Source organism: Rhododendron vialii, chromosome 8a (genome assembly GCF_030253575.1).
Source record: "Rhododendron vialii isolate Sample 1 chromosome 8a, ASM3025357v1".
Taxonomy (NCBI): domain Eukaryota; kingdom Viridiplantae; phylum Streptophyta; class Magnoliopsida; order Ericales; family Ericaceae; genus Rhododendron; species Rhododendron vialii.
The window spans coordinates 15,798,851-15,813,408 of record NC_080564.1 but is presented as its reverse complement, the minus strand read 5'-3'; the positions used below and the strand labels follow the sequence as shown (position 1 = coordinate 15,813,408).

Sequence of the window (14,558 nt, the reverse complement as noted above, 5' to 3'; positions counted from 1 at the left end):
TGGATTCAGTATCTGAATTAAACTCAATGGTTGATTCAGGAGATAGTGTTTCGGGTATAGTGACTAAGGTATGTAGAAAGTGAAGATTGGATTTTTGGAAGGGCCAGAGGGTTAGCTGAACCATTAATTGAGGTGACTTTGGATTTGGATTAGATGGTTTAGAAGGAGTGGAAATAGTGAGAGTAGAGGTAGAGGCGGATGGTGGAGACAGAACTGTTGGAGGTTGGATATGTTTTGTCTGGGGCTTTGGAAAAGGAAGCTTTGGTGGAGATGGTCTTTTTGGTGGATGAAGAAAAGTTAATGAGCTCTCAAAGATATTAGAGTTTGACTCACCAAATTCTAATGTAGGGTTAATGGGTAAGGGTTGAGACATTTGAGGATACCCAAAAAAAACTTTATTGAGAGGAAGATGCGAACATGTCAAATGGTTTTTTTGCTGAGAATACTGCTAAGCTTGGAGAGATTGAAGTTGATTCTTTAGATGCTTCATTTCAGCATCCTTCTGGTAAAAAACTGCTAAAAATGTTTGGTTGGCATATGTTATCTGGAGAAGTTTTTAGTGAACATTTTAAATTTTCTGCTGCAAATATCTGATAAGAAGTTTCAAAGATGATAACTTCTTATGGACAACATTCTCAAAATTTTGCGGAGAATTAGCAATTTTCTGGAGAATTTTGTTTTGAGCCAGAGAATTTGCTGACTATCAATTTATTGTTGCTTCTACTGCTGACACTGCTTTGGTGCTACCATCAAGAAGAATGGTAGTAGGGTCTGGAATTTTATGATGGTGGGTTGTCTTTTCATGAGAATTATGGAACTCCAAAGGAGAAAAATCTGCTTCAGTCCAGAAAGAGGATGAGGTGAACATAAAACACCCACTGGGTTGAGCAGAAGAACCAACATCAGATGAGGGTTGAGGAGGAGTGAGAGGTAACTGAGAGCATAATGGACATGGATCTTTAGAGTCCTCTTCAACTTTTAGAAGACTGTCTTCTAGACACTCATCGCAATCGCAAGCATCAAAATAACAATGGCTTGTTTCTGGATTTTTGAAATAGAAAACTAGAAGGCCACTGGGTTGAAAATATTTAATCGGAGGACTAGTTCCAGAGCTATTTACAAACATGTCTATCCTTTAGGGAAAAACGACAGGATGGGTGGAGGATGAGGCATAGGCTTCTTTTGGGAACAAAATTTCCACTGTACCATCAGATTTTGGGATGAAAAGTGGATTTGAGGATTGAACAGGTATGGGCTTTTGTTGATTTTTCTCATAAGTTGTAACCCAAGATTCTGGAAGAAGCTTGAGAAGCTCAGATTGAGAAATCTGTTGTGGAACCTAGACACAGGAAGCTTGGTGAGGTGCGTTGACAGTTAGAAAAAGGGCTTCATCTGTAGAAGAAGGTAAGGACATGTCTAAGACATGGTTTTAAAGGCGATAGACCATTTGGTAGTGAAGGGTTGCTGTCTATGTGGTCGAAATTTGGGAAGCACCACCAATTTTAACTTGCATCTTCAGAGCTGTTAGCAGATGATGATCTACTAATGGCATATTGAAGTTGGGATAAAAGGTAAAAACTACAGTTCCAACATTTAAGGTGGTTTGGACTGTAGCAATACATGCATGCTGGTACTGTATAAACCTGGTGTCTACCAGAACAAGTCTGGAAGTAACAAGTAGACATTTTCTGTTATGGAAAGTGATAACCAATCTGATGGCTCCAAAGTGAAGATGAGTAAATCCTAGTTGTTACCAAATGCGAGGCAAATCAACTGGGATTTCCGAGGGTAAAAGTTGTTCAGCTTCTGTAGCTGGTATGAAACACTAATCAAACTTGGAGGCTTGGACATACTCTTTTACAAAAGTTAGTCGTTTTGTGGAGAAGAGTTGGATGACGATCTTTTTTACAGAAGTTTGTGATCTAACAAAAACATTATAGGGATTAAAGAAAGGGAGAACAGTAAGGGAAACTTTACAACCATCAGGAAGATATTTGAATTCATACAAATACTCAAGATTAGAAGAAGAGGCGAAAGAATTTCTACCGGTGGACGATCGGGAATGAACAATAGATGAGATAGCTGAGGAATGGATAGAAAACAAATAATTCATTTTTAGATGAAAATCTGGGTTCTTCATTTCCCCATACAACAAATCTTTTTCTTTCCAATGTGAGATCGTTAACTAAATTTGATCAATAAAATTTTGTATACTAGGGTAAATAAACTGAGACACGCTGCTTACACAAAGGCCAAAGTCTCAAGTACTTTTAACCCACTGATACAAAATTCTTTAACCAAAATAGTTAATAAAGTTTATGTTGTGAAGGATCCTTAAAAAACAACTACAGAGCATACGCTTCAAATTTTCTTTTAGAAAAAATTTAGAGTAGTTTTGGAAAAGAAGCTCCCAGAAGGAGTTTAAGCTACAATGAACAACATGGCTCTGATACCAAATTAGACAGACACGAAATGGATACAAACACAAAGTAGATCAGGATCAAGAGAGAGCAATAGAGAGAACACAACAGAGAGATATATTATTGAGAACACACTGACTTGATTTTACAATGGGGATGAGCCCTCCTTTTATAGGCATAAGGAGGGGAATCCTAGCAAGAATATATCTTACCAACATCATTGCTTCTATAGTCAGCCTCATCCACAACCTCTCCATTCTGACTCTCAAAAACACCGATGGAATAGTAAGCTCAAATGGTGTCCCCAATCCACAACCCTAATCAAGAGAGGGAGAGAGAGCCAAAAATCTACAATCATAAAATGGAGAACCTAAAACCTACAAATCACCCATTTCATCACAAATAGATTTCACGAAACTTCCAAACTCGTATCATTTGTGGAAGAGTCAAACAATCGTTCGGATTTATAGCGCCTAACATTGAACACCTGCTTGGATTTATAATCAGAGCATACAACACTCACCCAGCTTAATAATTCCGAACAATCAACAATTGTCCGGGTTTACCCTTCCGAACACCTAAGATCATCGTGAATAAAAATTGTTTGCATTTATAATTCCCACAAGTAAACAATCGTCCAGAGTTATAATTTCGAACAATCTACAGTCGGCCGGAGTTATAATTCCAAACAATCAACTGTTATGACCCTTGTGATTTTGTAGCCGTGGCCTTTGAGATGGTGGTTTGGGACAGATGCAACAATGGCTGTTGATTTTCAAAATTGGAGGAAGATGTAGTGATGGGAGGTGGTTGTTGGACTTGCTTAAGGTAGGTAGGGTAAAGGAGGGGAGGTGGAGGTGAAGAAGATGGTGGTCATGGTGGTGGTTGGCGTGGGGGAGGCAGTGGTGGTATTTGGGCATTAGTTTCTTTTCTGTAACTAAATTGTGCAAAAAACAAATCAAGTTTAAATAGAAGTTCTTCCTAAGTGAGGTGATGGCCATTTATTGCTTCCTTGCACAATGCCTCTATATTTGTTACACACCTAAAACAACAAAGACCATTCTTCGACTACTTCGAAAGAAGCTAGACAACTGTACAGCATCCTGCAGTAAAAAACTTACCCTTTCACACAAGGATAGGGATGTATACTATCGTCTTCCAGAATACCACTAGAGCCACCGGTCCGTTAATTGGCTACTACAGGTGCAACGAGGTCGTTAAGTTGCTGTGGCAGCGCCGCCTCCCCAGCGACAGCAAGCCTTCGTTGCCGCTCTCGAAGGTAAAGTACAGTTAGCAGGCAAACAAAGAGAGTGAGTATTGTTGCATTTCCTTCCTCCATGATCACATTTTCTACCCATGCTTCCACTTTCGGATAGACTTCAGGCAGGGAATCAATCACATCAACCTGTAATAAAATCCAAACAGTCCCTTTTCAGTTCAATGACTCATAAACAGAAGAACAGTGACTAAAATACATCAATTTCCTTTGTGATTTAAGATATCAAGCATGATTTGAAAATTACAATCCATAGGGTTCATGAAGTTACGTACCAAAGAAGCATCACAAAGACAATACTATTTTCAGAATCATCAATTGAGGTGAAATGTGTGAACCAAAACATGCTTTTCCACAATAGTAAAGAGATTCTTTGACTATGCTTAGAACCATCTAAATAGGTAGAATGGGTGTCTAGTTTTATTTTCTTAGTCTCTATTCAGATGTTGTGGAAGCAAGCCAAAGATGAAGCAAATTTGACGCTAACTGAAAAGAGTTAAGCTGGTAACTATAGGTGTAAGAGCAACGGAACGCAACAATCCATTGAAACAGTCCCTACTGATAAGAGAGGTCACAATGTGCAAAATGTAAAGAACAACATAAAAGCACGAGATCCATGTGGTAGAATCAAAGCAATGTTGTGCCATCAGTCTTAGTCTCATAAAGGTTGAACGGGAGGTAAGCAAAGATGAGAATTTTTGGTCCCGTTCTCGCGAAATTGCCCCTTTGCCTTTGGGCTTTGGTGGTTTGTCCTGGGTGGATGGTTGAGGGGTGATTGAGTAATTTTGTAGTACTTCTGGATTACTATATTGCACTTACCAGACTTTTTATGTTTTCCGTTTGTGTCCAGTGGATGTCTATGTTTCGTCATGATGTGCAAGGGGCTTTTTGGGTAAACAGCTAATGTGTAGTGTGAACGCCAGTACAATGGGCTCACAGTTGACGTATGTGTTTCATCTCTCTCTCTCTCTCTCTCTCTCTCTCTCTCTCTCTCTCTCTCTCTCTCTCTCTCTCTCCCTGTGGAAACAAAACAAAGATCAGTTCTACTTTGTATATACTTTGCATATAAACAGTTGCAATTCCTTTAAACCTTTCTTCTACTAGGGTTTTCCCTTGGGGGGAGGCTGTGCCTCCTCCTCCTCCGTGACCCCTCCCTTTTTCGGCTCTCTCTCTCCCCCCTCTTCTCTTTTTTTCTCGTGTGCTCTCGGTTGCTGGCGCCTGGCGGGATGGAGGTGGTGCTCATGCAGTGGCTTGCCGGCGGCGCTAGGATCTCGATGTGCTATGGGTATCCAGTCAATTTGGGGTCTGCGACGGAGCGGCGGGCTGCCAATGTTGGCTAACCTTGGTGGTGGCTGTCGCCGGATAGGTGGTCGTTTGGCCTAGGTGATCTCATTATCACTGCCGGTGTGGGATTGATTGAAACCCAACTTGATTTCCTACTGTCCGGGATCCAGCAAGGTTCGAAGTCGGACTACTAAAGGTGCTGGTTTCTTTGCCGCAGTTTGTGGTCGGCCTAGTTTTGGGGCTGTAGATCCACGCATGTATGTTCGAAAGATAGTATTTTGGGTGTTTCCTTGGTTGGCGTCTTACCAATCCCGGATTGGGTCTCAGATTGGCACAGGATTGTTCTTAGCTTTGTTTAGAGATATGATGCCATCAAATCATTGTTCCCTTTAGTGTTTGTAACAATTTAAAAGATTGTCAAAATTTTCTTTTTCCTTTCAAAAAAAAAATTTAATTCTACTTTGTATATGGTTCGCATTTTCTGAGAACTCACATGTTAAAAATGTGGAGAAGAAGAAAGGGCAAGTAAAAAAAGTATAGTCTGTTAGGTTGCCAAATGAAAATAACTCGTTTTGAAATAGATTTATTCGAGATCTCGGAATTTGTAATTACATTCTATCAAATTTTTAAGTGCTCAAGAGAACTCCCGATTTCGCATTAGGTAAATTATTTATGCTGAAAGAGAGAAGAAAATTTTGCAATGTTGCAATCTATTAGTCAATTGTAAGATAAATAGTTAGGCAAAAGCTGAGGAAAGGAAGGAAGGTGATTTGTCTAGGCACTAATGCATTTTCTGGTGTACATACCATGTAGGCACTAATGCATTTTCTGGTGTACATACCATGTACTTCGTTTTGTCAGTAGTGTTCCGAAATAGAGGTACAACATTTGCAGGTATGTTATGTGGTAGAACTTACATGCTTCAACTGTTAGTATCACATTTGTTGGTGGTGTTCCTAAAATCCTAATACAACTTCTACTTGTGTATAAGATTTAGGTGAAAGACCACCATAGTTTTGCCGAGACTTATGACTATTGGATAATCCATGGTACTCCATATATCCATCCAATTGAGGAACCAGATGTAGATAATGCTCTAATGCAATATAATTTTGTTGATTTGTTCCCATTTGATCAGTTTCATAGAAAATATTCTTACTTAATCTCAAATAGGTAATCTCCTTTGACTAACTATTATGATATCTGATAAAAGTTGTGGTAATCTTGGAAGCTTTTGATCTCTTTGCTAGATATGTTGGCTATCTTGATAAAAATGAAATTAGCAAACATATCACTTCGAACTGCTTATCTAAATTAGCTTGAGCAAAGATTGAATGCAAATTGATGATTTTAAAGTTGCAGGGAGACGTAAGAGAAGAATAAACTAGAACTCACACCAGTGCCATCAAAATGCTACTCGAATATAGATGAGGATTATATTTTACAATCAAAAGGAGAGGTGGGCGTTGTTTGGAATATAAAAATGCCAATGACTTCTCGATTGTACTTCAATTGCATTTATGTTTCCTTTTTTGTTGTGTTTTTTAATCACAAAAAGGTTCAAAAAGGAAAACTGTGTTCGTTTTGGGTCTCTAAAACCAACCCCTCTCTTTGCGCACGGTCCCCAATAAGTTCTCTCTCCAATTATTATTCTCATTTCTCTATCTCTCTTTACTCATTACTCCAAAAACCTCCCACAAAACTCAAACCAAACAAAGCCAAAATTGAAAAAGGATGAAACATCACACAGAATGTGTGCATATGTACTATAAAATCTTGAAGCGACTGGTAAAAATAATTTGTTAAACCTTTCATTCCCTTCTTACGAGTGAACTCCAACAAAAATTGAAAAATTAAAACATAGCTAAAGAAAATGCCATTTCATGCACGCGAGAGACTTACAAAGACGTATGGATGGTCTAATTATGGTTTGTTGTCATATGTCCTTTTCTGTTTCCTTTGAAACCACTAAAGAGATCTTCCTACTCCTTTGGGCTTATTAGAGTTTTGGTTATAACTTGAGCTTGCTAAGAGTTTCTATGGTTAATTGTTGAGTTCGTAAAAACTTGCTGTAGATTTTAAATTTTTGCTTATAAGTGAGACTTAAAACATTGTAACAGATGATGAGTTGGCTAAGATGGCAATCTTTTTAGGTCACTTTTTAAATGTTAGAATTGGTTGATACACGTGGGAAGCTATAGGAAGTGCAAGCGTGCTTTTAGTATGCACACATATCTGTTAAGAGGGGAAAAGAAAAAAAAGAACACTAATAAAAGCCAAGGGGTGGGAAATAGGAGGGAAACATGAGGGTTCCTAATTGAAGTGCTCTAAATTCTCTCTTGTGTTTTGTGATTTGTTCCTATCTAAATCTATTCACAAGTGAGGGGGTTTCGTTTTGGTGCAGTAGGAAACACCAAAAAGTTAAATGTTTCGTTCCAAGGTATTTTGCTAAATTATGGGGTTCACCGATGTTAACTACGAATAGGAAGTAATTTGTCTTTTATCTGATGATTGAGAAATGAAACAAGGTGTTTGTGTTGCATTATGAGTATAGTAGTATTTTTTCAAGTCTGATATTATGCAAGTGTTATTGACCACAAAGGGTCACAGTGATGACCAAAGGGAGAATGTGGAATGTTTCATATGATGTTGGATGTCTACAGGGGCCGGAGTGGCGCACTTTAGTTGTTGATTATAGCCTAAACGCTGGTGACAATCTCATCTTCAACATCGATACCGAGCTACAACTAATAGCCATGGTGTTTGGTTCAGATGGATGTGAACGCACCTACAGTTGGTATTTAGGTGGTGATGACTAATACCATGCAGCATATAACATATGTGATGTAGACGTAACTTTTGTTCAGTTTCGACCAACACTTTTTTGTGAACTTACATAACCATCAGTTGTATGTAATGTGGCATTAGGGAGCCACCTTGAAAACAACTTTTGCAAACTCTGCTCTGCAATCACTCCAATGTAGCTAGCCAATGTTATCTACTTTCCTTTGGTGAGCACAATCATCGTAGTAGAGTAATGCCTTCATATGTGCAGCTCAAATTTTCCCATAAATTTTACTGGCACAGAGGAAGGGCTTCTTTTTGGTTCTTTACTTAGCTGATCTGGTACTTTAAATTTTGTGCAGCAAGCATAAAATGTAGATACCCTCAGGCTGCTTTGGTACTTCACATTTAAGGCGTGCTCTGTTATGTTCATTAATAATCATTTCAACTTTACTTAGCTGTTGCCTAATTTACAGCAAGTTCTTAAGCTAACAATTAATCCCACCCCTAATCAATAAATTAAAGCGGACAAGTCAGCGCAATAAACAAATTTGTAATGAGCACGTCACACCTTTCGCTAGTGATATCCTTAAAAAAATATAGCAAGGTTGTACTTGTTCTCCTCACTTAACTCAAAAACGAGAACTCTTCATGAAAAATACACACCACCAGGGTAAACATATGTCATACATATCCCATGTCTAATTTCAGAAAAAGTCATGAAATGCTTGCTGAACAAGGATATTACCTCAATGCAATACTTACCACACACCACCACATATCTAGGATATTTTTCTCTCTCACTTCAGTTTTATTGTTGGAAAAAAGATAAGCAGTTATCCTAGACAAAAATAAATAAACTTACCAGGAAACTGTTTGCGTAGTTTTTTCGCACCCACAAGCTACTGAGGGCCAGCGTCACAGGCAACTTTGCTGCAGGATCAATCTCTAGTGCCTGATCATAGTAACGCTTGGCAAGATGAAGATCAAATGGAAGTCCTTGACCATGTTCATGCATGTATCCAAGGTTGAACATGGCCTGTGCATTAGACTGGGATTTAGCATGCATATAAGCCTCTGCAGCACGATCATAATCTTTCTCAGTACCCTGTTGAATAATAAAGGATAAAAAACTGTATAAGTATTCCATAGGCCTAATTGATTTACATGCCTTAGTAACCATAACTCCTATACCCAGATTGTCCATAGGCCTACTTGAACTAGAGACACATACCCGGCCATAATAATATGCATCTCCGATCAACAAAGCAGCATGTTCATTGCCCTGCTCAGAAGCTTGCCACCACAAAGAATGAGCACGCAAATGTCTTTCTGCATCACTACAGAAACCTGATTCTCCCATGCACATACTACGTTCCCCATATTTATCAAGAATCCACGCAGCATTACTTTGTGCCACCTCATAGCCTAACTCAGCCATTCTCGAGTACAAAAAGAATGCTTTGCCCACATCACCTTTCAAGTATGCCTCTAACGCCCACCGAGACAAGGAACTCCAGGGTCCCCGTTCTGCAACTAGTTTGTACAATGCAGTTGCCTGAAACCAATACATGCATTTAAAATCCATTAAATGTGCATGAAACAATCAAGAAATCACACATTTTTAACTTAAAAAGAACAAACAATATGATCTAAAAGAGAGCCAAAGCAAAGCCAAATATGATCTCCACCGACTAAATATGTTAGTAAAAATCAAATCAATGACTTTTAAGAATATGTTTGCACATCCAGCATATGAAATCAGTAAATCTTTGTCTATCTTCCTATGAATAACTTCAACTGAAGCAATTTCTTCTCTTTCTTGAAGTGTAATGTGGTAATCCATTAAGAAGAACCAAACAAGAGCATATAAGGTGTTACATAGAAAGGAATGGAAGGACATTGTAGACTGATTTGACCAGTGTGCACATTAACAATCATTTATTTCCAACTTTCAAATACAGTTTCCACAAACAAGATGCGACCAAAAAACAATTGTATACTGTTTAGCCAACAAAAGACGCTTCCCAAAAGCATATGCAAGTAATACTTTTGGACGCTAGTCAGTGAATCAAAAGGCTAAGGGGTCCACCCACCATCATCAAGGGACAGTGGGCAATGGAAAATTCACAGGAGTTGCAAGTGATAAGGCAAGTTAAGACAAAAAGACACATTCACACCAAGAGGTTAGAGCACGTAAAAGAAACAAAACCAAAAATAAAAAACTGCCCGTTTCAGATTTACCATAGGGAGGTTTTTCTTAAGCCCCACACCGGTATGAAACATCTTTGCCAGCTGATAAAATGCCTTTGGTTGACCTGCATTCGCAGCCAGTATGAAGTATTTGCATGCTAGCTTCACATCCCTTTTTACCCCGATGCCTTTGAGATACATCACTCCCAGATTATAATGCCCACCAGCTTCGTCATTATCAGCAGCCTTTTCAAAGTATTCTTTTGCCTGGAAACCAATATAGCAGCTTGAAACCATAAAATCAATCTGTTAAACAGACACAGAAGAAACAGACTTGGAGAAGTGATAAGATTAAGACAATATATCCTGACTTGAGCCAAAAGATATAAATAACCTCCAAGCCAGAACCAACAAATCATATTCAAGGGGCAATATAGATATTTCAACAAGGCCCATGGGCAATGGCGGAGCTGTGCTGGGATATTTTTTTTTTTATGGCTTAGCATGTGAAGTTTATTTTTTTGGACAAAACAAATCATGTTCTACTATTAATCTAGGGTAAAGATGATGCGGTTGGTGGGGTTTGAACTCTCACCTGGTGCAAGGAATATAAGGCGCATACCACTTGGCTTGCACTTGGATTTGGGTGCTGGTCACCAGACTCACCACCATGGCCTATAATTGGGCAAGCTTGTGACAGACAATGCATTTGAATTGGGTGTTGCAGTTTCCAAAATATTTTGCTATGAAGTACTTTGTAACACTGCATTATGACTCCTCAAGCTATTGACTTTTTGCTTTTCTCCTTCGATTCCCTTCCGAGGCAAATCCCAAGTTTCCTCATCTTCGTTGAGTGATGGCAAAAATGCTATTATAGGAAGCGGAGGGAGCATCCCTAATAGTCGTGCCTTTAGTTGCACAATGCAGGTGCGGGGGAGCGGAGGTACCTAGAACCACCTTAGGTTGGGAGCAGCTATTTATATTTTTATATATTTTATATAAATTAAAGCGTGAATGTATAATAAAATTAAAGTTGAGATAACCTTAACTAAAAGTTCAAATTAAAGTATGAGTATTAAAAACATATAATAAAAGTATTGAGTATTAAAACTATCAGTATTAAAAGTTCAAATTAAAGCATGAGTATTAAAAGTTCAGATAACCTTAACTAAAAGTATATAATAAAATTAAAAGTTCAAATTAAAGCATGATTATATAATAAATTAAAGCATCAGATAACCTTAACTTTGACATGCAAAGCCTTAAAAAGTTCTGATCCAAACCCAAACAATAAAGATGGCCCAAGTCCACATAAGTGACCCAAACCATAAAAATAAAAGAACTTTGGTAACCCTAGAAGATAAAACAAACTGCAGCAGAAGCAGCGATTGCTGCTTAGGTCCAGCGACGAAGATCAATGCCGGCATCACAGCAGCAGCTCTCTCTCTCTCTCTCGTAAGCTCCCATCTCCTGTCGGAACGCGATCCCATCTCAAGGGGAACGCGCACCCGTTGCGTTTTAGTGAGAAACGCAGAATCGCATTTCTGAGTGAGAAATGCCTTATGTTTGGCCGATTCCTGCAACTAAGGTTGTGCCATACCTCAGCTCAAGGTAGGCAGTAGGCACACCAATGCGATGGACTGGCCATGATGAGGACAACCTAAGAGTCTAAGACAACACATACAAAGTGTTTTGGAACCCAAGTGTTCAATTGGCTCACCTATTACCATTGTAGTCAATGGCAGGGGTGGAACCGGGAATTTCTTGAAGGGGTGCCAAATATATAAAGTTCAAGCATGAGAAATAAAGAGAATGCAAGACTACAACTATACAGAAAAAACGTTAACATTTTCTATTTATGCTTCCCTACACGCATAACAAACAGCGAAATAGTCATGTCATAAAAAACCCTATGAATTGTGTAATTATATGTTCAAATTTTTCCTCCTTTTCTTTGTACTATCAAACCCCGTTAGGAAAAAAATAGAGGCAATTGAAAACAAAAACTCCAATGAAAAATGGATATTAATCAGTTTTACGCGAAGTCCTAGCTACAGAGGAGTTGTTAACCTACAATTGCTATTGATTTGATAGTAAGAAAAACCTGAAGTTATTGACAAATAATCATATTTTAGGCTACTTCATTTAAATTGATGTGCGTTAAAAGTCCAATTTATTTGATTATTGTGATAGAGTCTATTGGACTGAGACCTATAAAGCCTATCCACGCTACTCTATAGATTTTTCTTGGGTTCGGACCCTTTAGGGGAGGGAGGGGCTAGTGCAACAAAATTTTATATTAGGGTGGGTAGCTAAGGTAAATGCTATATAAGTGGGTGTCAATAGTATGTCAAGGCCCAATTGCTTGTGTTTGCTCTTGGTCAATGGTGCACTATGCCTGCAAACATGTATGGTTTTATTCCTGCATTAAAAAGACCTTTCACCTGTGACATTGGCCTTGACACCCTGTAGGCAGGAACATGAGCACATAGCAACACATTGGTGGGCTCATGGACCCTTTAGGCTTCCAAGAACATAATATACAAGAAGCTTTGTAGTTGAGTGGTTGGACTTTATTGTGCATGGATAGATATTAAGCCAAGGCAAATAGGCCGATAAAAGGGTACCTGTTAGGGCTTGTCTCATATTGGTTAATTATAACTTCCGAACCTAGTATATAAGCTTAAGCGGGCTTTCCACTCATTGCCAATTAATTTTGAGTTTGATACTTTAACATGATATCAGAGCTAGGTTTTCAGAGGCTTTTGGACAACAAGATTCTCTTGATTGATCGCCTTGTTTTTGTCTAAAGCACACCTTGTTTCATTGTTGGCTGCGACAATTTTTACTTTTATTTTTTAGCACATATACAAACAATATTATTACGAGTATATAGGAATTAAAGACATACCCAGACCGTAATTATAAGTGTTTCCCTATTTTTGCCGTATTGCTGTACCTGAAGCATACCACCACCTGTATACCGGTGGCTTCGTGGCATGACACTCTACGTAACATGTGATGTATTCATCGCCTATAAATTCTTATGCTGTTGTTTATCATGAAAACTTTTAGATGAGAAAAAAGAAGCAAAAAAGAACATGTATCTAGATATAAAGAGTGGTGTGGTGCAGTCCAGTCAGTATTCTAAAACAAGGAATCAATCGGCAATTAATCGCCGGCGGGGGGCCTATCTGATTAGGTCCAACTAACGATTAACCGCCGATTACTAATTAATATGCACCCATTAATCGCTCGAAGGTGGGCGACCGCCTGACTAGTGACTAGTGACTAGCGACTTTTAGAACATTGAGTCCAATAACACCAGCAATACCTAAACAACTAAGATCCACCAATTAGAGGGTGTGTGCGTGCGAAGGGAATTTCGAACAATGAGAAAACAAAAAATTAGATAGATGGAGCAAGTGTAAAAGGAACCGCATAAATAGTAAATACACCCAACCAGGAAGGTGTAACAAAGTTAGCGATAAAGCAATAATAAATGTCACACCAAACTGCAATATAAAAAAAATGTCCATGCAAAAAGGACCAAAATGACCTTACCTTGGTGTTGTTCTTCTTCTCCACTCCATAACCCTTAACATATAAATACCCCATTCCATTATAAGCTGAATAAAGTTGCTGTCTGGAAGCAAGTTTTAGCCACTCGAACGCCTTAGTGTAATTCCTCTCAACTCCAGCCCCTCTTGCATATATCTCCCCAAGAAGTTCCATGGACCTCGGTTCACCCTTCTCCACAGCCTTCAAAAACCATGACAATGCCTTGGCATGATCACGCCTCACTCCTCTCAAGCCAAAGTAGTAGAATATACCAATTTTGTACATGGCTCCAGCATTTCCTTTCTGAGCTTGGTATTCCAGAATCTGGAAATCCTCATCCTCCTCCCCACGGGATTTCCTTAAGGCCTCCTTATTCTCCTCTGCTCCATTATGGATCCTAACCGGTTCAATCACAGGTGAGTCCTTTGAAATCAAGAAACTGTTCACGGCCACCTCTGCTAGTTCAGCATATAGCTTGACTGCTTTATCATACATCTGCAAACATTCCAGAGAAGAACATTCAAGAAAATGGAAAAATGTAAGAGGCAAACATTAGAGATTTCAGTAATCATTATTTCAACGAGGGATACCATGCATCAACTAATAAAATGATTGCTAGCTAGACCTATCGTACGAGAAAATGTTGTCCTGACAGAAAATTTTAATTGTTGAAAAGATCTAATCTAACAGAGTGAAAGGAACTTGGCCTGACAGTAAGGCAACACGACTCCCGTTTTATGGTTGTTGGATTTTCATGTATTACAGCAAAGAAATTCATTCAAAAATACTTTTTTGGTTGCCAATGAAATTTTGTTTTCCCTTTTCAGTTGAGGGTATAACAAAGAGCCAGCATCCTAATACATCTATTTTAGCTTGATTTGTTTCATTTGGTTTTTTTCCAAATGGAAACTCAAACCAAAAACAACCACCATATCCAGATTTCTATTTCTTTAATATTCCCCATCATCTTACATTCTGAACAAAAAGGAATATCTAGATCTGCGACTACAAAAGTGTTCCCAAATATAGTGTCTAATACT

General features: G+C 38.6%; 1 protein-coding gene across 4 annotated transcripts in view; it reads right to left on the bottom strand.

Annotated features, from left to right (window-relative positions):
- Nucleotides 1-14,558, bottom strand: part of LOC131336005 (ERAD-associated E3 ubiquitin-protein ligase component HRD3A) — a 28,566-nt gene that overhangs the window by 11,991 nt on the left and 2,017 nt on the right. Inside the window, exons 2-6 of one of the 4 annotated variants that reach the window (XR_009202716.1) lie at nt 13,522-14,013; nt 10,009-10,224; nt 8,999-9,322; nt 8,630-8,872; nt 3,542-3,825 (exon numbers count right to left, since the gene is read on the bottom strand). Coding sequence is in view for 2 of the 4 variants with exons in the window: in XM_058371609.1 (XP_058227592.1) it covers nt 3,607-3,825; nt 8,630-8,872; nt 8,999-9,322; nt 10,009-10,263; nt 13,522-14,013 (1,533 nt within the window). In the remaining 2 variants the exon portion in view is untranslated. Of the gene's footprint in view, nt 1-3,383; nt 3,826-8,629; nt 8,873-8,998; nt 9,323-10,008; nt 10,264-13,521; nt 14,014-14,558 lie in introns of those variants that run through there. The other 3 variants (XR_009202715.1, XM_058371610.1, XM_058371609.1) reach the window with 3 other exon arrangements.